Source organism: Ostreococcus tauri, assembly GCF_000214015.3.
Source record: "Ostreococcus tauri WGS project CAID00000000 data, contig chromosome 13, whole genome shotgun sequence".
Taxonomy (NCBI): domain Eukaryota; kingdom Viridiplantae; phylum Chlorophyta; class Mamiellophyceae; order Mamiellales; family Bathycoccaceae; genus Ostreococcus; species Ostreococcus tauri.
This window is the reverse complement of record NC_014438.2, coordinates 323,921-349,564: the sequence shown is the minus strand read 5'-3', so window position 1 is coordinate 349,564 and position 25,644 is coordinate 323,921. Positions and strand designations below refer to the sequence as shown.

General features: G+C 58.9%; 18 protein-coding genes across 18 annotated transcripts; 7 read left to right on the top strand and 11 right to left on the bottom strand.

Moving 5' to 3' along the window:
- Positions 1 to 5: 5 nt before the first annotated feature.
- OT_ostta13g02040 (DNA primase, small subunit, eukaryotic/archaeal) lies at positions 6 to 1,364 on the bottom strand (the record flags this gene model as incomplete). Its single annotated transcript, XM_003082636.1, has 1 exon — positions 6 to 1,364. One exon carries the CDS (start codon positions 1,362 to 1,364, stop codon positions 6 to 8), a length of 1,359 nt encoding a protein of 452 aa, XP_003082684.1.
- Positions 1,365 to 1,619: 255 nt separating this feature from the next.
- OT_ostta13g02030 (UTP--glucose-1-phosphate uridylyltransferase) lies at positions 1,620 to 3,497 on the top strand (the record flags this gene model as incomplete). Its single annotated transcript, XM_003082635.2, has 1 exon — positions 1,620 to 3,497. One exon carries the CDS (start codon positions 1,620 to 1,622, stop codon positions 3,495 to 3,497), a length of 1,878 nt encoding a protein of 625 aa, XP_003082683.2.
- Positions 3,498 to 3,634: 137 nt separating this feature from the next.
- On the bottom strand, positions 3,635 to 5,047 carry OT_ostta13g02020 (Peptidase C2, calpain family; the record flags this gene model as incomplete). The annotated part of the gene is made up of 1 exon (XM_003082634.2): positions 3,635 to 5,047. One exon carries the CDS (start codon positions 5,045 to 5,047, stop codon positions 3,635 to 3,637), a length of 1,413 nt encoding a protein of 470 aa, XP_003082682.2.
- A 334-nt stretch (positions 5,048 to 5,381) lies between these two features.
- OT_ostta13g02010 (Peptidoglycan-binding lysin domain) lies at positions 5,382 to 7,352 on the top strand (the record flags this gene model as incomplete). The annotated part of the gene is made up of 1 exon (XM_003082633.2): positions 5,382 to 7,352. One exon carries the CDS (start codon positions 5,382 to 5,384, stop codon positions 7,350 to 7,352), a length of 1,971 nt encoding a protein of 656 aa, XP_003082681.2.
- A 147-nt stretch (positions 7,353 to 7,499) lies between these two features.
- Positions 7,500 to 8,366, top strand: OT_ostta13g02000 (DNA-binding domain; the record flags this gene model as incomplete). Its single annotated transcript, XM_003082632.1, has 1 exon — positions 7,500 to 8,366. One exon carries the CDS (start codon positions 7,500 to 7,502, stop codon positions 8,364 to 8,366), a length of 867 nt encoding a protein of 288 aa, XP_003082680.1.
- Positions 8,367 to 8,383: 17 nt separating this feature from the next.
- Positions 8,384 to 9,205, bottom strand: OT_ostta13g01990 (Zinc finger, RING/FYVE/PHD-type; the record flags this gene model as incomplete). Its single annotated transcript, XM_003082631.1, has 1 exon — positions 8,384 to 9,205. The coding sequence occupies one exon, from the start codon at positions 9,203 to 9,205 to the stop codon at positions 8,384 to 8,386; it is 822 nt and encodes a 273-aa protein (XP_003082679.1).
- Positions 9,206 to 9,548: 343 nt separating this feature from the next.
- OT_ostta13g01980 (EXTL2, alpha-1,4-N-acetylhexosaminyltransferase) lies at positions 9,549 to 10,331 on the top strand (the record flags this gene model as incomplete). The annotated part of the gene is made up of 1 exon (XM_003082630.2): positions 9,549 to 10,331. The coding sequence occupies one exon, from the start codon at positions 9,549 to 9,551 to the stop codon at positions 10,329 to 10,331; it is 783 nt and encodes a 260-aa protein (XP_003082678.2).
- A 39-nt stretch (positions 10,332 to 10,370) lies between these two features.
- Positions 10,371 to 11,952, bottom strand: OT_ostta13g01970 (Protein of unknown function DUF1126; the record flags this gene model as incomplete). The annotated part of the gene is made up of 2 exons (XM_022982731.1): positions 10,371 to 11,789; positions 11,875 to 11,952. 2 exons carry the CDS (start codon positions 11,950 to 11,952, stop codon positions 10,371 to 10,373), a joined length of 1,497 nt encoding a protein of 498 aa, XP_022840226.1.
- Positions 11,953 to 12,044: 92 nt separating this feature from the next.
- Positions 12,045 to 12,584, bottom strand: OT_ostta13g01960 (Ankyrin repeat; the record flags this gene model as incomplete). Its single annotated transcript, XM_022982730.1, has 1 exon — positions 12,045 to 12,584. The coding sequence occupies one exon, from the start codon at positions 12,582 to 12,584 to the stop codon at positions 12,045 to 12,047; it is 540 nt and encodes a 179-aa protein (XP_022840225.1).
- A 57-nt stretch (positions 12,585 to 12,641) lies between these two features.
- Positions 12,642 to 13,142, top strand: OT_ostta13g01950 (Protein of unknown function DUF872,transmembrane; the record flags this gene model as incomplete). The annotated part of the gene is made up of 1 exon (XM_003082627.2): positions 12,642 to 13,142. The coding sequence occupies one exon, from the start codon at positions 12,642 to 12,644 to the stop codon at positions 13,140 to 13,142; it is 501 nt and encodes a 166-aa protein (XP_003082675.2).
- Positions 13,143 to 13,216: 74 nt separating this feature from the next.
- Positions 13,217 to 14,960, bottom strand: OT_ostta13g01940 (Serine/threonine-/ dual specificity protein kinase, catalytic domain; the record flags this gene model as incomplete). Its single annotated transcript, XM_022982729.1, has 2 exons — positions 13,217 to 14,671; positions 14,826 to 14,960. 2 exons carry the CDS (start codon positions 14,958 to 14,960, stop codon positions 13,217 to 13,219), a joined length of 1,590 nt encoding a protein of 529 aa, XP_022840224.1.
- A 172-nt stretch (positions 14,961 to 15,132) lies between these two features.
- OT_ostta13g01930 (unnamed product) lies at positions 15,133 to 16,096 on the top strand (the record flags this gene model as incomplete). The annotated part of the gene is made up of 2 exons (XM_022982728.1): positions 15,133 to 15,943; positions 16,059 to 16,096. 2 exons carry the CDS (start codon positions 15,133 to 15,135, stop codon positions 16,094 to 16,096), a joined length of 849 nt encoding a protein of 282 aa, XP_022840223.1.
- A 65-nt stretch (positions 16,097 to 16,161) lies between these two features.
- Positions 16,162 to 17,739, bottom strand: OT_ostta13g01920 (unnamed product; the record flags this gene model as incomplete). The annotated part of the gene is made up of 1 exon (XM_003082624.1): positions 16,162 to 17,739. The coding sequence occupies one exon, from the start codon at positions 17,737 to 17,739 to the stop codon at positions 16,162 to 16,164; it is 1,578 nt and encodes a 525-aa protein (XP_003082672.1).
- Positions 17,740 to 17,807: 68 nt separating this feature from the next.
- OT_ostta13g01910 (Protein of unknown function DUF2854) lies at positions 17,808 to 18,779 on the bottom strand (the record flags this gene model as incomplete). The annotated part of the gene is made up of 1 exon (XM_022982727.1): positions 17,808 to 18,779. One exon carries the CDS (start codon positions 18,777 to 18,779, stop codon positions 17,808 to 17,810), a length of 972 nt encoding a protein of 323 aa, XP_022840222.1.
- Positions 18,780 to 18,957: 178 nt separating this feature from the next.
- OT_ostta13g01905 (hypothetical protein) lies at positions 18,958 to 20,049 on the bottom strand (the record flags this gene model as incomplete). The annotated part of the gene is made up of 1 exon (XM_003082622.1): positions 18,958 to 20,049. The coding sequence occupies one exon, from the start codon at positions 20,047 to 20,049 to the stop codon at positions 18,958 to 18,960; it is 1,092 nt and encodes a 363-aa protein (XP_003082670.1).
- Positions 20,050 to 20,228: 179 nt separating this feature from the next.
- On the bottom strand, positions 20,229 to 22,295 carry OT_ostta13g01900 (C2 calcium-dependent membrane targeting; the record flags this gene model as incomplete). The annotated part of the gene is made up of 1 exon (XM_003082621.2): positions 20,229 to 22,295. The coding sequence occupies one exon, from the start codon at positions 22,293 to 22,295 to the stop codon at positions 20,229 to 20,231; it is 2,067 nt and encodes a 688-aa protein (XP_003082669.2).
- Positions 22,296 to 22,526: 231 nt separating this feature from the next.
- On the top strand, positions 22,527 to 23,537 carry OT_ostta13g01890 (Pseudouridine synthase, RsuA/RluB/C/D/E/F; the record flags this gene model as incomplete). Its single annotated transcript, XM_003082620.2, has 1 exon — positions 22,527 to 23,537. The coding sequence occupies one exon, from the start codon at positions 22,527 to 22,529 to the stop codon at positions 23,535 to 23,537; it is 1,011 nt and encodes a 336-aa protein (XP_003082668.2).
- A 366-nt stretch (positions 23,538 to 23,903) lies between these two features.
- Positions 23,904 to 25,631, bottom strand: OT_ostta13g01880 (Serine/threonine-protein kinase, active site; the record flags this gene model as incomplete). Its single annotated transcript, XM_003082619.2, has 1 exon — positions 23,904 to 25,631. One exon carries the CDS (start codon positions 25,629 to 25,631, stop codon positions 23,904 to 23,906), a length of 1,728 nt encoding a protein of 575 aa, XP_003082667.2.
- Positions 25,632 to 25,644: the final 13 nt, after the last annotated feature.

Genomic DNA, 25,644 nt, shown 5'->3' with positions numbered 1-25,644 from the left:
TATTATCAAAAATCCATTCCGGTGGCGTTCGCCGCCTTGGCCGCGCGCGTCAACGATGTAAGCCGCTCCTTGTTTTCAGCCTCAGCCGCGTTCCAGAACGTTTCGTTGAAAGTCCTCATAGCCTCATCCAACGTTTTGTTCCCATTATCGAGATCGATGACGGTGGGCACGGCGGCGGGATCGAAAAATTCAGCTTTGGCCGGATCCATGGGCACGCACACTCGACCAGTCTTTGGGTGCACGCAAAACGGCCCCTTCAACAAGTGATTCATGTGCTTGGACACTTCGATATCGACGCGAGGATAAATGTGCCAGAAAATGATCTTCTCCAGCGCGAAATCGAGCGTGTAGTTGCGTTTGACTCCTTGCTTGGGTTGCCTCGCCTGCATGACGCGCTCCTCGATGACGCGCCAGCGCTCGACAGAGCTCATTTTGCTGCCGTTGAACTCGTCCACGAGCTCGTCCTTGAGCTCCTGGTCTTCGAGCAAATCCAGCACCTGGTCGAGCTTAGCGTTGTTCTCCAGGATCCTCTGCTCGGGCAAGTAGGTCTCAATCCAATACTTCTTCAACACGTCATCGTACGCCCGCTTCACCGACGGGTGCATTGGGTTGATGGAATAAACCCTGCGCGACTTACCCTGACCCTTGACCACCGCGAAGTACTCGGCCACCGCTGCTCGCGCCTCGTCGCTCAGTTTTCTCGCCCGCTCGTCGCTAACCCAGCAGTGAACGCCGCGACGCCCGGAGTACACCCAGAGCAAGTGCTTGAAACCAAAGTCTCGTCGCAATCCCGCGTCGAGAATCTTGATCGCGATCGTCATCAGAGGCCAACACTTTCCACAGATCTGTGCATCCTTACAGCACGTCCGCACGTCGTCGTAATCCGTCATATCGATATCGAACACCAGCTCTCTCTCGACAGAGTGCAGTTTCACCGAGTGCCTGTGCGCGGGCTTCGCATTCATCACGGGACCGAACTCGATCCGCGCCGGATTCTTGCTCCTCACTTCACGAGCAAACCTTCCGGCGTCCTCGAAGCACTGATACCGACAGAAGATCTCCCCGTCGCCGTTCTCCTTATCGAGTACGAAGCAAAACTCTCGCTTACCCGCGTACGTCTTGTCCGCCTTGGCGTGTCGCTCGTCGTTCCCGTGCGAGAGCCACTTAAACAACGCTTCCGCCGGGTAAAAGTTCCTGTAATAATTCCCCATGGTCGCTCGCACGTCCGACGCGCTCACGTTCGCGCTCACGTTTTCCTTGTTTTGTTCATCGATGGACATCGCCGTCGCATCGTCCTCCTCTCCGTGCGTTTTCGCGCGTTTCTGTTCGCGTTCGGCGCCGCGCGCGCCCACCGTGGACCCCATCGCACCGCTCCCGATTCTCCCGCGCGCGCGTCGACGCGCGCGCGACGCGCGGTCGTCAACGAGTGACGATCGCGCGCCGCGACAGACGCGACATATTTGAATTTTCGATATCAACACAGGACGAGGCACGTGTACACTGTTTGCACACTCGGGTCGGTCGCGCGCGACGCCGACGTCGAATCCTATCCACGAGATGGATGTTCCCGGTGGCCCGAGCGCGGCGGCGCACGTCGACGCGACGACGACGGCACCGCGATGGCGCGCGCGATCGTCGACGCCCACGTCGCCGCGGGCGCGCTCACGGCTGAAGACGGCGCGTTGTTCGCGAAGATGATCGCGCTGGACCAAGAACACGTGCTCGCGCACTGGCCCGAACCGGGCACGGACGACGACGCCAAGCGCGCGTTCGCGGCGCAGCTGCGCGCGGCGGACGATGGGTACCCGGGGGGGGTGGCGAAGTACATCGAAAACGCGCGAGCGCTGTTGGCGGCGAGTAAGGAAGGGAAGAATCCGTTCGAGGGGTGGACGCCGAGCGTCCCGGTCGGGCGAAACGTCGAGTACGGATCGAGCGGGCATCGCGAGCTCGAGGGCGTGGGAATGGGCGAGGTAGGCGAGACGTGCTTCGTGCTCGTCGCCGGGGGGTTGGGCGAGCGATTGGGTTACTCGGGGATCAAGGTTGAGCTACCGGTGGAGAGAGCGACGGACACGTGCTACCTGGAGCTGTACGTGAAGAACATCTTGGCTTTGCAGGCGAGAGCGGCGAAGACGAGCGGTGGAGTCGAAGATGATGGGTGCGGATGCTTCGGTAGCGCCAAGAAAGAGACGAAGGAGTCGACGCCGATTCCGTTGGCGATCATGACGTCGGAGGACACGCACGCAATGACGCTCGATTTGCTCGAACGTAACAATTACTTTGGCGCAGCGAGAGATCAAATCACGCTCATGAAACAAGAGAAAGTGCCGTGCCTGATCGATAACGATGCGCACCTCGCACTAAAGGAGGGCGATCCTTACAAGCTCGCGCTTAAGCCGCACGGTCATGGCGACGTGCACGCGTTATTGCACACGAGCGGTTTGCTGTCCAAGTGGCAAAGCCAAGGAAAGAAGTGGGTGGTCTTTTTCCAGGACACCAACTCTCTCGTTTTCCGCGTCATCCCGGGCGCACTCGGGGTGTCTAAGACGATGAATCTCGAGTTCAACTCGTTGTGCGTACCGAGAAAAGCCAAGGAGGCGGTCGGCGCCATCTCTTTGCTGACACACAAGGATGGGCGCAAGATGACGATCAACGTGGAATATAACCAACTTGATCCGCTCCTGCGGGCGACGACGAACCCGGAGGGCGACGTGAATGATGCCAGTGGATTTTCTCCTTTTCCGGGTAACATCAACCAGCTTATCGTGAGCCTTCCCGAATACGCTGCGCAACTGCGTAAGACGGGTGGCTCGATCGAAGAGTTTGTCAACCCGAAGTACAAGGACGAAACGAAGACGGCTTTCAAGTCCCCGACTCGCCTCGAATGCATGATGCAAGATTACCCCAAGAGCTTGGGCACGAAATCCAAAGTCGGTTTCACCGTCTTCGCGAACTGGATTGGTTACAGTCCGGTGAAGAACTCTCCTGCGGATGGGTTGGCAAAGTTCAAGTCAAATGGCCCGACGCACACAGCTACGAGCGGTGAGTTTGAGTTTTATGAATCGTGCGCGAATCTCCTTCGTTTGACGGGTGCGGACGTCCCTGAAACCAGTATTGACACTGAATTCAACGGTATGAAATTACCGATGGGCCCACGCGTCGTGCTCGGACCAGAATTTGGTACGACATTTGACGAGATCAAGTCGAAAGTTGGCAAGGTGATACTGGGCTCAAAGAGTACTCTGATCGTCGAAGGCTCTGGGGTCCACCTGAACGACGTCAACGTGGACGGTACACTCGTCATCAAGGCGTGCGAAGGAGCCGTGATCAACGTGAACGGGCTGAAAGTGAACAACAAGGGCTGGGAGTGGAAGCCCACCGGGAAGGGTTTCGGCTCAATGCGCATTCGCGAAGTCGACGCACTTCGAGGATTTATCGTGAAGAAGCACGAACAGAAAGAATACGTGTTCGATAAGCCGGGCACGTACAACATCCCTTGATAAGAAACGACGAGAAACGTAACCACGACATGTTCTAATGGCACCTTGAAATTCAACGAGACTTCGTATATTACATGATAAGCGCGGCGCGACGCGAATATGTTACCAGTCACTGACGAGTCTTTGACTTGCATAATTTAAGTGTTCCCAACCTTGACACATCCGCAAGCCCTGGCCTCTCGCAGCTCTTCCGTGGACTCGTGCCCGCAATAGATGGTTCGAGGACCTCGGCAGCCGACCCAGAAACAGAAGCACCCGCCGAGGCAGCCCTTGATGGGTCCTGTGCATGGGAAGTCTTGATCGTAATGAAGCATCAAATCATTCTTGGTCGTGCGATCGCACACGGAAATTTGATTAAAGTACTCAACGAAGTCATCAAACTCCATCCAAAAGATTCCATCGTTTTTGTTCTCGTACCCGAGCTCCTTCGCGATGGATGGATGCTTGTCCCACTCCTTGGTGCCGTCGCCCCAAGGTCCTTTCCACTCGTACGACGACCACGGATTTCGGATCTTCACCATGCGTCTACCGCCAACGCCGAAGGATCGACCGGCCCAACGAACAGATATGACGGAGAAGAGGTGTCCCTCGACCAGACCGTTGTTTTCGTCCTTGGACTCACCGTTCTTTCCCACTCTGGCGACGGCGATGAGAGAGTCGATTTTATTGTACTGCTCCAAGATGTTGAATAGCTTATCTCGCACGATGTCCTCCTCGACTTCCTTGTGGAAAACCGCGTCCTTCTTCCTACCATCTCCAGGTTTTCCAATAAATTTCATGTTATGACGTCGCCAGTATCGAGACGTCGCACCCTGGCGCTTCTTGAGCATGAAGACGTGATCGCCCGTGAGCGCGTGCGTCGCCCACGTGCCGTGCCCGCCGTCGAGCGCCGAATAGCTTCCCATAAACTTCGCCATCGCCTTCTCGACGATGAGCGGCCAGAACTCGTTCTCGTGCGGCTGCATATAGATCGGTTTCTTCGTCCCCTTCTTACATGGGATCAAATCATCCACGGTGACGATGACGAAGCGCTTTTCCTTGCCGTCGTAAAATCGCACCTGATACTTGCCTCGAATCGTCTTTTCGTTTTGCAAAATGATCCTCTTCACCGCCCCCGGATGCTCGGCGAGACACGCCAGGGCGGAGACCAACCAACAATTCCCGAGCGCCCCTTGCACGCAGTCTCGCGGTTCGATCGTCCCTTGATACAGCACCATCGGCTTTTCGTCGCTCCCCGCCGACAACTCCTCCACTCGGACCCAATCGCAATCGCGATGCTCGGGATCGTCTCCGATCGCCGCGTTCCCGCACCACTTCTTATCTTCGTACCTCCACATCCCCGCAAAGCAGCAGCACAACCTCTCACTCACCGCACGCGCGAGCGATCCCGCGTACGCGCCGACGCACGGCTGTACGTACGCCCGCGTCGCGCGATACGTCAACACGAACGGCGCCGCGAGCGTCTTCGCCACCGGGTGTCCACCGCCCTCGCACAGCGTCCCGACCATCGTCGGCGTCGCCTCGGCGTCCACGCCCTCCCTCGTCGACATCTTCACCGCTCGAGCGACGGACGACGACCGCGCGGGCGTTCCTTTCGTCCCTCCGTCCGTCCTTCCGTCGTTCGATCGTTCGATCGATCCTTCGTTCCTTCGAGCCGTCGTTCGATCGAACGATCGGTCTCAAGCGATCGCTCGATCACCGCGCGCGACGCCGTGGACGACGCGCGCGCGCGTTCGCACGCCTCCCGTCGAGCGCGGCGACGCGCGGTGGCGCGCGCGGCGACCACGCGTCGACCGTGGATGCCATTTAAATCGCGTCGAGCGCGATGCGTCGTCCAAATCAACCCATCGCTCGCGCGCGCGTCACTCGACCGCGCCTCGATCGATGACGCGCGGGTCGGACGACGACGATCGTCGAGCGCGCGATGCGGGAGGGACGACGACGCGCGAGACGCGCGAGACGGGGGAGACGGGGGAGACGGATCGATCGAGTGGCGTGCATGCTGAACGATTACCAACGACGCGAGATCCGCGGACGCGGAGCGAACGAGGGACGAGAGCGTCGACGGGTGACGACGTGGGGGGGGTGAAAGCGCGGTCGAGGAAGACGCGCGCGGGTGGGGGCGCGAACGCGAACGAGGGCGCGTTGGGGGCGCTCGGAGAGAGCGGACGCGCCATGCTGGCGCTCGGCGGGAACGTCTACGTGCGGAGCGTCGAGGATAAGCTCCCGAGCGGGGTGCGAGCGGTCGTGAGAGGTGCGAGGTGTGAGATGCGGGCGGTGGCGGACGCTTTGTTCGCGGCGGCGTGGGCGACGACGGTGTTGGCGACGCGCGTGGCGTCGGCGGGCGCCGAGCGAGCGGGACGCGAAGGGACGAAAGCGCTGAGCGCGGGCGCGCGAGCGAGTGGGAATCTCGCGGCGGCGACGGCGGTGAGGGTGAAGGCTTTGACGTCGGAGACGGCGGTGAAGACGAAGGATTTCGCGCTCGAGGCGATGGAGAAGGCGAAGAGTTTCACCGCGGTTGCAGCGACGAAGACAAAGACGCTCGCCGAGGGTGGCCGCACGCGCGTCGTCGACGGCCTCGCGGGAATTAAGACGTTCGATGCGTCCGGAGTCGCCGTAAGCGCCAAGGAAAAGACGCGCGAGGCGTTGCGAGGCGTGGACGCGGCTCGGCAGAAGACGGCAGAGAGCGTCAAGACGCTGATTGACGTCATTCCTCGTCGACTCCAATCAACAGAGAAGACGTCGAAGCAGAGCGATGAGAAACGCACGCGGGTCGTCTCCCAACCACAGGCGTCGCGCGCGGTGAGTCGCGAAGCGACGTCATCGAATCATCGCGAAGCACCGGAGCGACTGTTCCCCAAACCATCGAGCTCAAAGAGGGAGCTGCCTCTGGCGCCAAAGATTTCGGTCGCCGATCGTTTCAATGCGCTTGTGCCGAAGGAAACTACGCAGAAATTAAAGGAACGCATGAAAGGATTCGAGGAAGGGGTCGGGAGCTGGCCCGTGGTGGAGTTTATGAAACCCAAAGTGAAGGAGCTCGTGCAAGCCGTCGCCGAGCGCCAACGCGACGTCGTCGCCAAATTGCAAATCTCCACCGAGGGCGGCGTGGAGACTCTCAACAAAGCGCGCTCCGGGATTAGCTCTGAGATGGTTCAACACGTGCGTGGGGTAAAAACGCACATTGAGGGCGGTATCGATGGCTTGAAGGTTGCCGTCGCCAGCGGTGTCACAAGCGCTCGCGAGCGCATCTTGAAACTCCCCAAGCGGCGTCCAAAAGAGCAACCGAAGCAAGTCGGCGGTGGCACCTTGCCGAGACGAATCATCGCGGGTAATGAGTCCCAAGAGCGAAATAACGTGCTGCGAAAGGAGATCGACGCTGCGTCGCATCGCGTTTACGGCGAGGAGGAGCTCCTTACCAAGCCGGTGCGCGTCGTCGTGCAGCCACGAGACAATTTGTTCGATCTCGCGAGCATCGCCGGTATCAGCGTCATGGACCTGGCGCGATACAACAGCTTGAAGCCCGATCCACACACGCGCATGCTTAAGCTTCATCCCGGTCAGGTGCTCTACGTGCCGTCGCAGAGTTTGCTCGATCGCCTTCCTGCCATTGACGTCTCTCGTGAACCCCAGTACGAGCTCTCTATCCTCGTCACCGAGGCCCCGAAGAAACTGGGCGTGAAGAAACAAAAGCGGCTCGTTCATCCGTCTCGACACTCCAGGCATCGAGATCGTGAGATGGACACCAAGGACAAGTCGAGCAACGCGTTTCTCACCGTCACTGGTTCGATGGCGCTCGTCGCATGCGCCATCGCACTTCGCGGCGTCCGCCGCGAGATGGAGGACGACGAGAACTGACCTCGCGATCGATTTATCATATTCTTTGGTATTTAATCGCATCCGATCCATCGCTAGACACAAATTGCATCGCAATCATCCATCTCGTTGAACGAAAGTACTCTCGCTCTCGCGCACGATCGCGCCCGCAGTTTCCCGCGCGTCGAAATGCCCGCGAGCTCGCGAAACCGCCGACGCGGCGACCTCAGCGAACATCCCGTAGGAATAATCGCGACGCCCGGATCCAACGAAAATCTGAACGCACCGAGCACGTCGGGTACGAAGAGGAAACACAATCAAAATGAGAATTCTTCAACGTCGACGAAATTCCGCGGCGTCACGCGGTCTGGGAACAACTACCGGGCGTTCATCGCTCGAGAAGGTAAGAGGTACACATTGGGTCAGTTTACGAGCGCGGAGGCGGCGGCGGAGGCTTGGGACCGGGCGAGCTTGACGCTCGGGGGAACACCAAAGAATTTCGACGAGGCGCGGTACGAACGCGAACGCGCGAAATTAATCGATCCGTCGTACACGATCGATGATTTACGACGAGAGTACGGCATGGGCGCGGTGGTGAAGGCGAAGAGCTCGTATCGCGGCGTGACGAGGGACATGAGGAGTGGGAAGTGGCGGGCGGAGATCCACCGCGACGGCGCGAGCCTGAGCCTGGGCGTGTACGAGAGCGAAAGAGAAGCTGCGGAGGCGTTCGACAGGGCTGTGTTGGCGGTGAAGGGTCCGAACGGTAAAACGAACTTTAGCCCGGAAAATTACCCTGAGAGATTGATTCCAAAGACGCTGGAAGAGTATCGGGATTCACTGGCCAATCTGAAGACACGAAAAGGCGGCGGAAAGGCGACAAGCAAGTACGAGGGCGTACGACGGTACGTGCACGAGTGGAAGAACGGTGAGGTCACCGTGAAGTGGCGCGTCGAGTTGACCATCAACGGGAAAAAGAAACAGATCGGTTACTTCAAGACGGAGGAGGAGGCGGCGAGGGAGGTGGAGAGACGCCGATTCGAGCTTAAGCAGTCATGAATACAACATATATAACATCACTGATACAACGGTCTTCCTAACCAAACCGGCAGAGAGCTTCGACATAACGGACAGGAATCATCTCGCAGGAGCCACTCCTTGACGCACGCTTCGTGAAACGAGTGCGTCGCCGCACACGGCATTGATATCACAGAATCGTGCGCAGCGTAACCGTCGAAGCAAATCGCACACTTCCCATCGCTCGTCTCCTTCTCCGTGGGTTTACGATACCGCAGCGCCTCTATCGAAACCGTCGACGCCGCGTGTCGCTCGCCCGCTCCATCGCCCGAGACCCCGAGCGTGCTCGCAAATCGCTCCATCAACTGCCGTTCGTCGCCCACCTCCAATGTGAAACGCCTCCTTGCGGCTAAAATCAACCGCAACGCCTCGTTCACCGAATCCGATGTCTCGCTCGCGCCCTCCACGTCCAACGTCGACGCATCCCTCGTAAACTGTCCCTCGAACGCGATCTTATCCCCCTTCACCGCTCGCATTCGATTACCAGCCGACGCGTCGCTCTCCGCCTTCGCCTTTGCCCGCGCCGCCGCCGCCGCGCAAACCCCTCCGTCGTCCCGCGTCGATCGCTCGACCGCTCGCGCGATCGCCTCCAACACACTGGCCCCCACACTCCACTCCGTCGTCGCGCCGTCGCCGTATCGAGCGCGCAGCGTCGTGTCGACGCGCTTGGAACTCGACATCAAAGAATCGATTAGCACTCCGTCGTTTTCATCACCCACGCGCGCGCGCGCGATGGTTTCGATGTCGTGACACGCGTCGATGAACGTCGCTTTCGATTTCAATCGTTTCACCGCGTCATCGATCGCGTCGACGTCGTGCATCGTCGATGAGTGACGATTGAACGAATCCACACCATGCGTCACATCCATGCGCGCGCGCTCTAGCTTGACACACGCGTCGCTGTCGCACTACCGACGCGTACGAACGCCCTTGCGGATGTCCGCTCGCCCCCGGGCGATGAAACGTAAGTGCGGGCAGAGCTTGGTGAGCGCGTGCGTCGGTGTGTTCGTGATTCGTTGGCTTTTCAAGTTGATGCTCTCAACGCCGCTCGACGCGCACGCCTTGAGATCGCGCGAGTACTGCGAACCTCTCGTGCGTAAACACTGGGACGTTGACGCGGCGATCGAGCGATCGGCGACGTTGAAGCGAGAGGAGAGCGAGAAGATGTCGACGTCGAAGTTCACCGTTTTGTTGAACACGTTCGAGCGGGACGATTTGTTACGAAGAGCGATCGCGCACTACGAACGGTGTGAAGAAGTTGAGGAGATCGTGGTCGTTTGGAGCGAACCGAGAGCGGCGCCGAGGGAGGGTGAAATCGGAAGCGAGGAGTACTACTCAAAGACGACGCGGACGCGATACGAGACTCACAACGGGACGAGCATACAGAATAGGTTCGAACCGGTGGCTGGTTTAAGGACGCGCGCGGTTTTTAACGTCGATGACGACGTGCGAGTACCGTGCGGGGCGTTGAGGCGGGGTTTTGAGTCGTGGCAACAAAATCCGGACGATTTGGTGGGGTACTTTCCAAGGAACTACGCTCCGGTGAAAAAGCGAAATAAGAAGTGCGCGTGGCGATACGTCGCAAGAGAGCACGAGCTGTGGTGGAACGGACGATACTCCATCGTGCTCACAAAGGCGGCGTTCATGGATCAGAGATATTTGAAGTTATACAAGGAGCATCTACCGGAGAGCGTGAGAAGATATGTGGACAATGGAAAGAATTGTGAGGATATTGCGATGCAGTTCTTGACATCCGCCATCACGAGGCGCGCACCCGTGTACGCACCGGCGAGTTTGGCGTACTACATTCGCGCGAAGCTATTCGGGATGAATGTGCGAGGGATCAGCAGCGGCACCGATCACCACGTCAGTAGAGGACATTGCATCACATCTTTCCAAAAGATGTTTGGCACTCCGACGCTGCCACTCGTCGAGCGGTACTTCTGATTCATAGAAGATTTGTATTAAGAGCACACATTCGTGCGTCTACGTAAACCTCTCGAGAATAAACTTTTCCGTGTATAGATCCGATTCATAGAGTTTAAATGCGCGCGAATGAATTTTGAGCACAGAACCAATGCGCATGTCTGCGACGTCGTAAAACTGCGCGTTGTCGACATTTCGCACCCTGGCGCGCTCGAGAAATTTGCTCGAGCACGCATCCTTGGACGCCTGTTCGAAGATTGATATCGTCTTATCCGACACATGAAAACTCACGACGAACTGACGCGCCGTGTCGAACTCAGAGACATCACCAACGCCATCGAATGGTACCATAGCCGCGCGGAATTGAAGGATGACACCCTCATCCACAGCGACATTCTTGCGCGGCGGTTTCGGAACGAGCGCGATGCAGTTTTGCAAGCTATCTTCCTCGCTGCCGATGGCCAGACCGGTGTGCTCAGGGACCTCCGCGCGTGGAAGTGCGTCCTCGGGCTCCGAGACGTCGCGAGCGATGAATCTCGACTCTGACATTTCGAAGTTCGACAGGTACCACGTCTTCGTGAATTCGTCGCAGTCATAGATGAAAAAGTCACGCTTGTAAACTCTGACAACTCCACCGATGTTCAAATCCTCCGCAGTTACGTACTCGTAGTCATCGTCCGCGGGACCACGCGCGACGGCGTCTTGGTCTCGCAGTGGCAGACGACATCTGTGTAAGAGCGTGGCTGACATTCCACCTCGACTTCCCTTGGCGTGCTCGTTTTCGGTGATGGCGATGGTATCGTCGATAAGGAAAAATGTGAGGATAAACTTTCTCCTGTCGCCAAACTTCGCTCTGTCGTCCCAAACGCAGTAGAATCGAAGGACTTGTTTGTCGTGCGTAAGAAATTTACCTCGTGCATCCTTCTTGAACGATCGAACAGGACCAAGACGCTGACGCTCGTTCTTCGCTCGCAACGGATCCTCACAGTTCGGTTCCTCCTCGTCTTCCGGCACTACGACGCCCAAGTGATCGAGATATCCGCGAGTGAATCCATCGCACGAGTATAGTCTGAATTCAAAACCGTAAATTTTGATCATCGCGCCGACGTTCAACTCGTTCAGCGTCACGCCTTTGACGACGTGTCGCTTCAGAAACGCTCCTTGCAAAAGTCCGCTGTTCTCCACTCGAGGCTCGGTGATTTTGATCGTCCCGTCCTCGACGAAGAAGTATACGACAAAGTTACGAGACCGTACACGTTCACTTTGACTGTTTTCCACCGCCTCGTCGAACGTCGCGTTGAATCGAAGGACAAGACCCGATGTCTTGACGAATTCAGGCGTGTACTCCTTGACTTGGCCTCGAGGCTCCGCATTCTCAAATGCGTTCGCAGGGGCCACAATCACGCTTGCGCGCCCATCTTGCGGCACCGCGTACCCGTTGACAAAGCCTAGAGATTGCTTCTTAGGTTTCATCGCCGCCTGCGAGACGAAATTGACGACGTGTTTAGTCTTCCTTGACTCGTGCCAAAAACAGATCTCGCAAGCGCGAGAACGCGAGACGTACCTCTGGATCCCTCCCGTTCATTCCTGGTAGATCGACAAGCGTCACACAATCCACGACGGCCGATGGATTTTTCGTCATCGCGCTCATCACTCTAGATTGTCCGCTCGACGAGCGCCGACGTGTGCGGTGTATTTTTGGATCCGCATCTGAGTACACGAAGCGGGCTAACATCACAATTCGGCATTCACCTTGCCGCTCCTTCCGCCGTGAACCTCGATCGCGCGTAGCGCCCGTTCCCTGTATTGACCTTCTGGCATCTTCGCCACGACGTCCCAGGCCGTATCTCCGGCCGAGTTTTTCGCGTTTGCATCCGCCCCCGCCTCCAGTAACGCTTCAACTCCCCGCAAATGTTCATCACTCCCGCCGTACGCCATCCAAAGCAGACTCGTCTGCGCCAGGTACTGCCCACCCGACGTCTTCGCCTCGAGCTCGCACACCTCAATCAAAATCTTAACCACCTCCGCGTTCGCCTTTATCGCCGCCGTGTGCAGCGCTGTCTCACCGTATTCCGTCACCTCGTCTCGACACGCGTTCGCATTCGCGTCCAACGCGGCGAGCACGCCTTCAGCGTCCCCATCCCCAGCGGCAAATATCAACGGTAATCGCGCTCTATCGTTCGCTTCGACGCTCGAAATCGCACAAATCGAACCGACCAGTACCGATGCGACGAATATCATCGACGTCGACGCGCGTGACCGCGACCGCGACATGCGAGCAACACTAAAGCTTGACACACTGAACACTAAACTTTTCTCGTGCGTCAGACAATGGCGACGCGGGCGTCCCTGCGATCTCGCCATCGCGTCGTCGAGCGCGAAGACAGATCACAACCTATGCACGCGTCGCAGTTTCGATCCCCGGACGCGATCGAGGGCGAAGTGGAGAATTCGGAGAGCGAAGACGTCGAGGAAGACGAGGAGGCGCAGAGTTTAGGAAACGGTTTCGTGAGCTCCTCGAGCTTCAATTCGACGCTTTCGAGACGGCGCAGGACCTGGAACGCGCTGCCGATGAAGACGAAAGTGCTAGGTCCGGGGTTGTTGGTCGTGGGGGCGTGTATGCTGTTCACTCGGATGGCGTTCGCGCTCGGCGCGATTGATTTGCCGAGAGACGCAGAGCGCGGAACGTCGACAGCGCTGACGGTGGTGGGGTCGATGTGCGCGCTCGCGGGGGGGTACTCGACCTTGGTGATGATGATGGTGTGGCGAGGCGAACCTGGGTGGTCGTATTCGATGATTCCTGGGTATGATGAACCGTTTTACGAGACGTGACGTTTCATCTGTCCAAGAGTCAGAGTGAGTTGGTTTGTAATTTTACATGAACATTACGAATGAATGAGTAACTGCTAACGCTCGAGCTCGGCGATTCGAGCGCGGAGACGGGCGTTCTCTTCTCTTAATTCCTCCACCACGTTTGACTGAGTCTGGGCCTGGGCATAGAGATCACGAAGGACGCCGTGCACCGAGCCGATGGACTGCACAACGTCGGCGAAGGTGTTCAAGTGCATTCCAGCAGGCGCCTCCGAGTGGACTGTGAATCTACCCTTTTGAACCGGCTTGGCGGTCCCACGACGCTCACCACCCGCGGGAGAGCTCGCTCGAGTAGGAGACGTGCTTCGACTTCCGCGCGCACCACCCTCGTCGATGATGTCGAACCGTCCACGTCGTTGCACCGTTTGTGAAGCCTCTGAGCGCTCCGGTGCGACGTCTTCGGTGATGATCTCGAAGCGTCCCTTCCTCTCCACGTTCGGTTTGTCGCCAAGTTGCATGTTTTCTAGCGCGTTCGCCGCGGCGACGGCCTCGGATTCGGCGACCACAGGATCGTCAAGCGCCGCCGCCTGCGCCTTGAGATCAGCCATGTCAAAGTTCCAGTTGGAGACTCCGTGCTTGTACGCCTCGGCCGAGGCCGCTTCGCGCTGTTCCTCTCCAACCTTTGATTCGGCTCTTCGACGGGCGTCGCGCTCGGCGAGACGTTGAGTGCGCTCGCCCAGAGAAGGAATGTTGTCCAAGAGAGTCTTGGCGAGCCAGTCGGCTTTCTTCGCATCCTTCAAGAATTTGTGCTCCAAGAGCTTGCTCGCCGTCGGGCGCTTGGACGGATCCTTCTGCAGACAGAGACCGACAAACTCGCGAAGGTGTCGAGAGAAGGATCGACCATCCTCGGCGCTCTCTTCGAGCGTGGGAGCGGGATTTTGGAGCGTCATCAAGAGCACCTTCATCGGCGGATACTTGGAAAATGGAGCATGGCCGTGACACAGCTCCAAGCACGTGATTCCGAGCGACCAGATGTCAGCGTGGAAATCATACCCATGCTCTTGCTCCATGACCTCGGGCGCCATCCAACACGGCGTGCCGACGAAGGTTTGATGCGAACGAGGGCGACCGCCAGAACCCCAACACGACGCGCTCACGCCGAAATCCGCCAGCTTCACCGTCCCGTCCTCATCGACCAAGATGTTCCCAGCCTTGACGTCGCGATGAATATTGCCATTTCGATGAAAGTAATCCAGCGCCTTACACGCCGCCTTGACGATGCATGCGATGATAGGTTCGTCGAAACCACTCGGGTGCGACCACTTCATCAGGTTCAACGCCGAACCGCCCGCGAGGTACGGCATCACCACCCACAGCGACGTCTCGTTCACGAACGAGCAGTGATACTTCACCAGATTCGGGTGACTCAGCATGCTCATCGTCTGCGCCTCTCTTCGTATCTCGTCCAGGTGCTCGGGTTCGTGTTCCTCGAGATCCAAAACCTTCACCGCCACCGTCTCATCGTTTTTCAAGCATTTCGCTCGCCACACCTATCGATCGCGAACGATCGCGTCATCGACACATCATCAGTCTCACGTTTCATCTCGCGCGTCGACTCACCATCGCGTCACCGCGCGTCGTCTTCCACCCCTCCGCGCGCGTCTCCGTCCTCGACGTCTCTCGCGTCCCGCGTCCCGTACGCACCGTCGCGCTCACGCCCCGTCCAATCTCTTCGATCAGCTCGTACGCCGCCGCTTCCGTCGGGTACACCATCGGCGGCGACTGCGCGTCGCTCGCGCTGTCGCTCTCCTCGGCCGCGCTCGCGCCGCCGCGCGCCATGATCGATTCGCCTCGTCGACGTCCGGTCGACCGCGATCGCTCCCGCTCGAGCGTTCGTTCGCCGCGACGGACGCGCGCGCGCGAACGTCTTCGACGCCGCGGGCGCGATCGAGCGCGACCGCGCGGTGCGGGCGCGTGCGGGTGCGCGCGCGATGATGCCGCGGGCGTGACAATGGCGCGCGGCGTCGTCGCTCGGTGCCTCGCGCGCGCGCGCGTGCGGACGCGCGCGCGCGAGCGACGCGCGGACGATCGATCGTCGGCGTCGCGCCGACGCGCGCGCGCGGGACGGCGGCGCGCGACGGAGGACGGGGCGGCGGAAGATTCGACGGATGCGGGAGGACGCCTGAGCGAGGCCGAGCTCGACGCCGCGGTCGAGGAAGCGCGAGAGATCCTGCGAGAGGCGTGCGCGATGGCGGATCGGCAACAGCGAGAGGAACTGACGCGGATGATGTCGGGAACGAGCGCGAGGGCGAGCGCGGCGGTGGAGGTGCTGCGGGCGGAGGCGTTGTTACGCGGGCGCGGTTTGAGCGAAAGCGACGCGTCGAGGGTGGCGAAAGAACTGTACGCGGAGGATGATCTGTACCAGGAGGCAGATCTGTTGGCGGTGCAGATAGATCGGTTGGAGCGCGCGATCGGGGCGCTTGGAGTGGACATTTCGGAGATGATTTCGAGGTCTCCGCGGACGATTTCGACGGACCTCGCGCGAGCGACGGCGAACGTGATGCGGATCAGAGACGTGTTCGGGGCGAATAAAGTGGGCCAGATGGTGATGGATTGTCCGAAAATGCTCGCGTGCGAGGATTTGGACGATCGAATCGAGCGCACGCGGGCGTGCATCGTGAAAATTTTCAGCTCGGAGACGCAGGACGACACGACTTACGCAATCGCAGAGGAACCAAATTTGCTCTTCACGCTGCCCGATTTGCCCGTTTTCGCGCGAGGTTTATCCGTGGATATCTCAGAGTTACCAATGAGCGTACAAGGTACGTATTTGTCGCCACGCACGTCATTCGATTATTCTGACCGAAGAGACAGAGTCTCTCGTTTTCGCGACCCGAAGGTTCAAGGCATGAAGGACTCACGCTCTCTTCGGCGCAGCGATGCTCGTCTACGCGACTGGACATGAAAACGAGTGAGGAATGAAATCACTTCTGTTGTACTTTACGAATCAATCTACACTAGTACCTAGGTGCTGCGCTACCTATTTGTAAAACTTTTTCTTTGCTGGCTTGGAACTCGCTCCGGTGAAACCGGCGTACGAGCTCAGCTCAGGGATCTCGATACCCTGTTCTTTCGCCTTCTCCACGGCTGCGATACGACGCGGATCCCACTCGTCTAAGACTGCCAAGGGAAGATCGTTTGGATGTCTCGCCAACGTGTAACCAAAAACGTCCGCTCTTGGAAGTCTTTTATGCCATGCCAACACGTCGCGCTGCATCGTGCCAAAACAGCAGTACCAAAACGACAGGAACGGAGACGTGCGCTCGCCCAGGGCGCCGATGTGGGTCCGTTTTCGTCGCGCCTTGATACTCTCCTCGCTCTGACCCTTAGCCGCGCGAGCCTTGATCATGGCCTTTGGAGTCCAATAATAGTATCGCTTCTTCGGCGCAACGTAAAATGGCAGAATCTGTGCTCGACTGGCACTGCCACTGTGAATCTTCATCTCTTCCGCCTCGTCGTCGTCGTCATCACTACCTTTAGCGTCTCTTTCGGCCGCGGCGGCGAGCGCTTTCGCCTTTTCTCTCCCTCGCGTGCCACCAGTGAGCAGTGCTGGCATGTAATAGTCCTTGTGAATAACGTACGACGGCAAGAGCAGCATGTACGGGCGCCCGTGCGCCGCGAGATTTTCAGCCGCAAACGTTACGCATTTTACGATGTGATCCTCCGAGTACGGTGGATTCGTCAGTAAGACGTCATGTTGCGGGACACGGTCCTCCTCGATCACTTGATAAAAGTCTTCATTACGGTTGATGACGTTCGTGAATCCAATCAACGCAAGATTCCTCCGCACCCCGCCGGCGCAGTAGTACGGATCGTAAATCACCAGCTCGGCCGGTGACTTGTTCAACTGTCCGCACGCCGCCTTTAAAAAATTGGCCACGTTTTCGTGCGCCTCCGGAGACGTCTCGCAGTGGTCATCCGCGTCCGTCTCAAACGGATGATCCACCTCCGTCGGCGCCTTGAACTCCTCCGCCAACTTTGCATCACCCTTGAACACCTTCGCGATCGTCTCTCCGCGCTCGTTCAGCGCAGATTTCACCCCCTTGTCCGATTCTGTCTTCCGTTCCGCCGGTTTCCAATACGTATAGCTCTGCGTCGCGTCATCCCACGTCCCAATCCGCACGTGCTCCCCGTTCACCCCTCGCTCCGTGCTTGAGTACACCGCTTTCGTACGTTTATCCACCAACACCAGCTCACCGTCCATCATTACGCCCTCGACGCTGAAGGTTCCGTGTCGCGTCCGCTCCGAGCCGTCGCCACCGGCGCCGTCCCGGTTGCCGTCCTCGTCCTCGTCCACCATCCGCTTCGGTTCGAGTTTCCGCCTTTTCGCCCGCTCTCGCTTCGCCTGGCGCTTCTTCTCGCGCGCGCGCTCGAGCTTGGACGTCGCAGACGCGGGCGCGAGCGAAGTCGACGGCGCGAGCGAAGAGCCGCCACTTGTATTGGTTTTGTCACCTCGGTCGTCTTCTCCACCGATCTCTTCGAGCTCAGAGGCGCGGACGCGGGCGAGGAAGTCGTCCTCGCCACTATCTCCGTCATCGAACCTCGAGAGATCGGGCATTGGATATCGCACGGCGTCGGAGTGTGAGGCGAGCACGCGTATTGGGTGGGATGTGGGATGTTTGATTATTACGCAGTGCCGCGCTTGACGTATCTCGCGGGTTGCCCGGGGGCGAGCGGCGGGAGGACCTCCATGTCCTGCATCTCGCCTCCACCCTCGCCAGTGGTGATGAGTGCGATTTCGACCTTGTGTTCATCGCCGTTCATCTTGGTAGCCGCCGCGACAACGCCCGGACCGAAGAAACCGGTGATCTTCGCCACGCGATCGGTCCATTCGGAGAACTCCATCTTGGGCGATTCAAACTCAAGGCACAGCGCGTAGCGGTCGTTGATGACCTGCTCCGAGAGACCTACGAGCTCGGGCGCTTGGTTTCTTCGCAAGCCGCCCGGGCGGTTGAAGCGGAAGATGAGCTTCAGCGCCTCCTCCAAGTGTTGTTCATCTCCATACCTGTACCGCGTCACGTCATTCCTCAGTTGCGTCAGAATAGGTGTCGTCTGCTCGTCTCTCACTCTCAAAGCATTCTCGTAGGTGACGCAGGACAACGGCTCCAGCTCTGCGTACTTGAGCGCAAAGCCGATCAACGAAATGGGAAACCCGTAAATCAACATCAGTGCAGACACGTCGCTCCCTGGAAGGAAAGAAAAGTACGCCCCGAACCCATAAATTAACAGCGGTAGACCGACCGACAGGCCGATCGTCCCGAAAGACGTCGTGGACAACGTGCCCGCCTCCTTCGCGTCAGCCACAGTCGACTTGGACCGACGAAGCTCGAACCCCTCCACGCCATCCGCGCTCGCCGGCGCGCTCGGAGACGATCCACCGGTCTTCCAAGCGTCGATCCACTTCTGCGCGCTCGCCGCGTTGGCGTCCGCGCTCGATGCGCGAGCGATGAGCGCTCGAGAGGTGATGCGCTGCGATGCCCTGGATAAGGACGGTGGAGCCAATCTTGCCCGGTTGTGCGACGCTCTTCGCGCGTTCGAGGTCTTGGTGGAGGCGGTAACGCCGTGCGTGATCACTCGAGCGTGCTGCATGGCGTGCATGGGACTCAGGCGCGCGTGAGTGCGGGTTGACGTGGGAATGCTCGAATTCGTGACGTCGACGGTCTGTGCACGTGCCCACATGGGTGCTTTTTCACGGCAAACATGATAACGACGGGATGACGGGAAGACGGGCGATCGCGTACGTCATCGCGGTGGTTTAAAATACAATTTCGTTGCTTTACGCGGTGAAAATAAATGGGGTGTCACGGACGAGGGAAAGAGCGCTCACGCGCGGTAAGCGGCTGAGCGGGACGCCGAAGCCGGAGACGTCAAAGCCGGAGCCATCAAAGCTGGAGGCGACGTCAAAGCCGGAGGTGACGTCAAAGCGCGCGATGAATCGACCGCGCAGACTGTAAAGAAAGGTGAGAAAATGGAAGAGGGCGACGCACGCCGCGGCGATGGGGCTTCCGTGCTCCATCGCGACCATGACAAATTTCAACGCCGCGCGGGCCCTCGAGCGCGGCGCAGGCATTGATTCGACAACGGGCAACGATTCAAGCAACCTACTGAGCTCTGCGCGCTCCTTCTTCAACGATTTATACTTCTCGCGCATCTGCTTGAACCTCTTGCGCTCCGATTTCGACTCCGCTTTTGCCGCATCGAGCTCGTCCAAAGCAGCTCGCAGACGCGACTCTGACGTCGACAACGCTTCCTCCGACCCGCTCGCCCGTCTCTCGGTCGCCGCCTTAGCGATTGCCAAATTTGCGATCTCTGCGCACTTCGTTCGAAGCGCCGACTGCAGCCACTCGTTATCCTCTAAAGCGTCCTTAGCTTCCCGCTCTGCCTTCTCCGCGCGCTCCGTCGTCGTCTTCAGCTCAGCCTTGAGCGCGCCCTCGACTGCACTCGCGCCTCGGGCCGCCTTCAACGCGCTCGATTTTATTTTCAATCCCGTCTTCGACGTCGCTCGAGCGCCGTTCGTTATGTCTCCCAGCACCCGACGCGCGTCGCTCGGCGTCGCTAGCTCAGCTCTGAGCTCGGCGACCTCGTCCTCGAGCCTCGCTCGCGCGCTCGCCGAGCGCTCCTCCGTCTCTTCGAGCTCATTCACGCGTTTTTCCAACACGTACGCGTAGGATGACAGTGAGTTCGCGTCGTCCGAGCGCGGCGTCGCCGGTGAGAAGGGATCGCACGAAAAAGACGATTTGGTTCCCCTGTTCGGCGTGAATGCCTCTTCGGACGTCTTCTCGGCGAGCTCGACGGCGTCTGAGGACGCAAACGGCGCGCTAGTGTGCGATATGTTGGGTTGTTGCCCGAGCGGGCGCGTTCGAAACATTGTATTTCGTTGACGCGCGCGTCGGAGTGGTGTCGCGCGAGGGAGAGCTGGCGTCTCACCGGCGAGCGACAAATACAAGGTAGTCAGGTTCGTTTTACACACGTTTCGAAGCTCCTTGAGGTTGGTCCGCTTTAATGTGTCTTGTAGTGCCCTCTCGTCTTCGTGACGTCGTCGGTCCTTCACGGGCGCGCGATCGTCTTCTTCGCAGCCATGGGGGTGTAGGAAAGCTCGAGCAACACCTCACCCTTTGAGACATCCTGAAGTTTGAAGCGGTCGGAGATTAAACCGTTCAGGCGCACGAGCGTAGTGTCAATCACTACACGACCAAGGGATTTCTCGAAGCCCGTAATCTCAATCTCGAGCGGATCAATTTCGGCGACAACGTTGTAGAAGACATAACGTTCGTTCCACTTCGGATGCGACGACTTCAAGATGCGCTGCGTGCAATACTCCTGCTTGGCGCACCGAAGCGTCGCCATTGGATTCGGAAGTTGGCTGTCCACGCGAAGCAAATTGTCCGCCTCCTTTACCTCGACTGTCAGTACACCGAGCTCATAATTTTCATCACCGTCGTCCAATTCATCTGGAGCGCCTGTATCGATGTATTCCAGCTCGAGTGCGAGAGTCGGATGCCGATACTTGCTTATGACGCCCTTCCGCCTGTCCATTTCTTCAAGGCATCGATAAAAGTACTTTGTTCGCGCCTGTACGGCGCCCGCGTCAGCTTTTGCGTGCCACGCAGTTATTTCTGCCCAACGGTCCATGATTTCTTCGTAGGAGTACCCATCAGCGGCTGCAAGATACTCGAGCGGGCACTCTTCCTTGTAAAACGATGGTTCGATGAACGGAAGCTCGATGACAACCTTTCCGCCACCGCGGTCGGCGATCTCTCCGCACATGATTTGAATCTCACCGTAGTTTGAGATGCGATCCGCGCCCTCCTTGAGGAGCCTAAAGTACAGCGGGGTGTCTCTGTCGCAGAGCACGAATGCGTCGGCGGTGCCCTCCCATGAAGGAGTCTCTCCGCTGCGGGGCGGCGTCGACAGCTGGCGCTGCTCACGTGTCCAGTACTTGATAAAGTAGCTATCCGTCTTGAGCATTTGCGTGAAGCGAGAGTTCTTTTTACCTCTCTTGCGCGAGAGCTTGCTGTAGTTGCGGCGCTTGTAGAAAGCCTTACCGTTCAAGAACCTGATGCGCATCATCCCCGTCGACGCAGCTTGGATGCCGCTGGCCGGCATGATTGGTATGTGGAGCTTGTACGGGTACAACAGCATTTCCCCGATCGACTGCCGCACAATCTTCAGCACCGTACGATGAACGAAAGGGAGGGCGAGTAGATCGACACCACCCGGGATGAAGAGTCGGAAATCCAAAATTTCGGGCATTTCCATGAGACACGCCTCAAGCGCGCCGAGACACGGAATGACATCCACGAGCGGATCAAACGTCACCTGGGCGAGCATCTTGATCTGTAAACCACGTACGGTAACGGGAAATCGGACGCCAAATACATAAATGGTGACGACGACATCGCAATCCGACGCCCACGACAGCTCGATGTCCAAAATGCTGTTCTCCATGTGCGACTGATGCGAACGAATTCCGGTGATGGTGGGCGCGCGAGGCCCAAGCGTGAACTTTTCAAACCCGATCCACGTCACCCACGTCGGTAACAGTTCGCGCAAAATCGGCTCCACGCTTTCCTTCACCGTCTTACTCACCCCGGTGTCGATGTACGGCCACGCCCCGTCGATAACGCGATTGAGCCAGTGCGCGCGGCTGTAACTCGAGTCCTTCGTCCAAATCGGCGCGTGCGTCGAAAACGTCTCCTTAAAATCCTCGTGAAACGTAATCTCATCCTCATCCTCGCCCCCCAGCCCACGCTCCGCCCGCTTTTTCTCTATCCACGTCACCTCTCGCGTCGCCTGCCGTCCCATCCGCTTCTTCATCGCCGTCCGCATCCACTTCGCGCCGTCCGATCGCGTCGCGCGCGCGCACGTCGTGCCCATCGCGAACCCCAAAACAATCGTCCCCACCGCCACCGCGATCTGTCCCCAGATCGTCCGCGCCAAGTACACGACGACGTACATCACGAATCCCACCGTCCCGCGCCCCGTCGCACCCGCCGTCGCCGTCGCGTCCACGACGCGTCCCCGATCGAGCTCGATGATCGTCGACGCATTCTCCACCACCGTCGTCCGCACCCGCGTCCGCGCCGCGCGCGCGAGGTCGCGAACGAGGTCCATCGTCGTCGACGCCCGCTCGTCGTCGCGCCGTCCGACGCGCGACGCGAGATCGTCGCGCGCGCGGCGATCGCGCGATGGCCGATCGATGCGATCGCTCACCCCTCCCGTCGAAAGGCGTCGACAGGCGTCGACAGGCGTCGAAAGGTCACCGGTGAAAGGCGACAGTGGGTCACGCGTGACCGGTGACAGGTGACGGCGACCGCACACGCGCGCATGCGATGCGCGCGCGCGATGGCGCGCCCGTGCGAGGCGACGACGACGCCGCGACGGACGGGGACGACGCGGAAGACGTCCTCGGCGTACGTCACGCGGGAGACGGTGGTCGTGGACGACGCGCGCGACGGAGACACGGTGTCGAGGACGCTCGCGGTGATGCTTCCGAAAACGTTTCCGACGGCGACGAGCGCGAAGCGGGCGTGCAGACGGAAGACGATCGCGCGAAACGGTGAGATCGTAGGAAGCGGCGATCGCGTCGCGTCTGGGGACGTGCTCGAGGTGTTGACGCGAAACGTCCCGGGACGGGGGGCGCGCGGAGAGTTGGGGCTCGAAAAGGAACGAGGCGCGAGGAAGATGGTGGTGCTGTACGAAGACGCGCACGCGGCGATCGCGGTGAAACCGGACGATTGCGCGACGATCGGACCGGGGAGCGGTGGAGGGTGGAGCGCGGAGCGGATGTTGGCGATATCGTGCGAGGTGAGCGCGGCGGATTTTGGCGTGTTGACGAAACCGAAACCGTGTCATCGTTTGGACGAGCCCACGGGTGGGATTTTGGTGTGCGCGAAGACGAGGGAGGGGTTGACGACGCTCTCGAGCGCGTTCGCGAGTCGAGAGGTGAAGAAACGGTATCGAGCGATCTTGCGCGGTCGCTTGGAGAAGACGTCGGGCGTCGTCGACGCGCCCGTCTCGGGACGAGACGCGTCGACCGAGTACGCCGTCGTCCTCACGCGCGAGAGCGAACGATACGGCACGTTGACGTTGGTAGATTTTTTCCCGAGAACGGGTCGAACCCATCAGCTCCGGCGTCACAGCGTCGCCCTCGGCGCGCCTATTCTGGGCGACGTCAGGTACGGTCGATTCGGTAAAGACGAGGCGCACCCGGATGGTTTATTCTTATGGGCCGTCGGCGTCGTGATTCCGGCGAAATGGACGCCCTGGCGCGGTGAAGAATGCGGCGATCTAGTCGTAGATACGGATGAGGGTGAAAAGTTCGCTCGTGCGCTCGCGGAGTGCGAGTGCGTGTAGTCGGTTGTTATCTCGCGAGACGCGTACACACAGACACCGCGTTGGAGACCCATACACCGCCGCGCGCGCACATGCGTCTGTCGACGTCCATGAATTCCAACACTCGTTTCACTCGTATCGTTCTCGTCGTTCTCGTCGCCGTGTGCGCGGACTGGTGCAAGTACGTTCCCGTAGAGGTTTGGAGCGAAGTCGCGCGCTGCCGAGACTGCGTGTAGAGCGCCTGCGCGCCGGCGAGACAAAGACTCAAGACCACGATGAACGAGATGAAGTTTCGAGCAATTTTAGTATGATGTGTGATGCAATGAGAACAAAATTTTACAAACATGAGACGCTGTACAGTGCGATAGACTGAAGTCGCGTGCCATTTTAGTCTCGGTTACGGAACCTGAACGCAAAAGTCGAACCGAAACGTCGAAGACGATGCGAGAGACTGAAAGAGCGCGCCCTGACGATATCAACGCCTTCGACCGTAGAAGTCGACGTTGTGAACGCCTCGGACGAGCGGTCAATCTCTCCTCGCTCCAAGGATGGTCTCGAAGCGTACTGCCAATCGAGCTCTTCTCGCAAAGAATCGAGGGCTTGCGGCGTGATCCTCGTATTGGAGAACTTGGACGATACGCTTTGCAACGAGCGTAATACCATCGATCTCGCTGTCGCCGATCTCGTGGGTGTCCCGATCTCTTCATGCACGCACGATCGCTCGAGCGACTCGACGCCCTCGTCCTCAAGCGTGGAGTTGGCGACAATCCAAGGATGCTTGAGCATCTCTCTCGGCTTGATCCTTTCACCCGGTTCGAGTACGAGGCATTTGTGGATGAAATCACTCGCTTCTTCGGAAACAAACGCGGGCACTCTAAAGTGTCTTGCCGTGATCAGTGAATAAATAGACTCTCTGCTGGTCGACTGAAACGGCGGAAATCCGACGATGAGCTCATACGCGAAACAACCGATGGACCAGTAGTCAATTGCTTCCCCGTATCCTTCCTTTGAAAGCTTCGCGTTCGCATCACGATACGCTTTGTCGCACTTAACAACTTCTGGGGCCATGTAGTCCGTCGTACCCAAGCGTCCGAGAGGTTTATACCAGTCCAAGTGCAGTGCAAAGCCAAAGTCGATGAGCTTTGAGCTACCGTCCTCTGTGAGCAAAACGTTTTCCGGCTTGAGGTCGCGATGCACGACGCGATTTTGATGCAAGTATCTGATGGCCTCAATCACCGGTTTCAACACCATCGAAACCGCTCGCCGCTCGGAAAACTTGCCGCCAGTCCGCGCTAACGCGTTGAAGACGTCGCCGCGCCGCATGCACTCGTGCACGATGTAATAGTTCCCCGTCTCTGGATCGACGAAAGAACCGTGAAAAGCCGCGATGTTTGGATGTTTGAGCCTAGAGTACACCGCGATCTCGTGCGCAATCTGTTCGAACACGTGCGCCTTGAGTTTGTCTTTGATGTAACACTTCAGCGCCACTCGCGTGTTCATCCGCCGATACACCGCCTCGTACACCACGGAGTACCGCCCGCGTCCGATCACCTCGACGAGCTGAAAATCGTCCAAGCGATAGCGCCATCCCCCGGTTCCAACGCTCGTGACCTCGTCCGGATCCGTCATCCCCAGCAGATCGTCGTCGCAGACATCCTCTCGCAGCGTCTCCAGCGCCGCGACGCGACTCCCCGACCGCTCGTCCCATTCCAAATCCTCCGACGTCGACGCCGACCATCGTCCACTCGACCCCGCGTCTTCACCACCTCTCACCATCCGTCGAGACACTCGCAGATCCCCGACCAAGGTCGGCGCCCACTTTCGCTCCTCCGCGACAGCCTCGCTCGGCGTTTTCGCGTCCGCCCCGCCCTCGGATTCCTCCTCCATCTTCGTCGACGACGTCTCCGCGCTCAGCGCGCTGTTCGGACTTCGAAACGACGTCTTACGCACACTTCTCCATCCGTCGTCGTCGTCGTCGTCGTCGTCGTCGTCGTCGTCGTCGTGCAGAATTTCATGCGCGTCCCGGGAGATACGCGCCGCAAATCTGTCATCGGCGTGCGCCGCGTCCTCGACGCTTCGCCGCGCCTCGATCGCGGGCGCGACGGTGAGCGCCATCGAGGACGCGCCC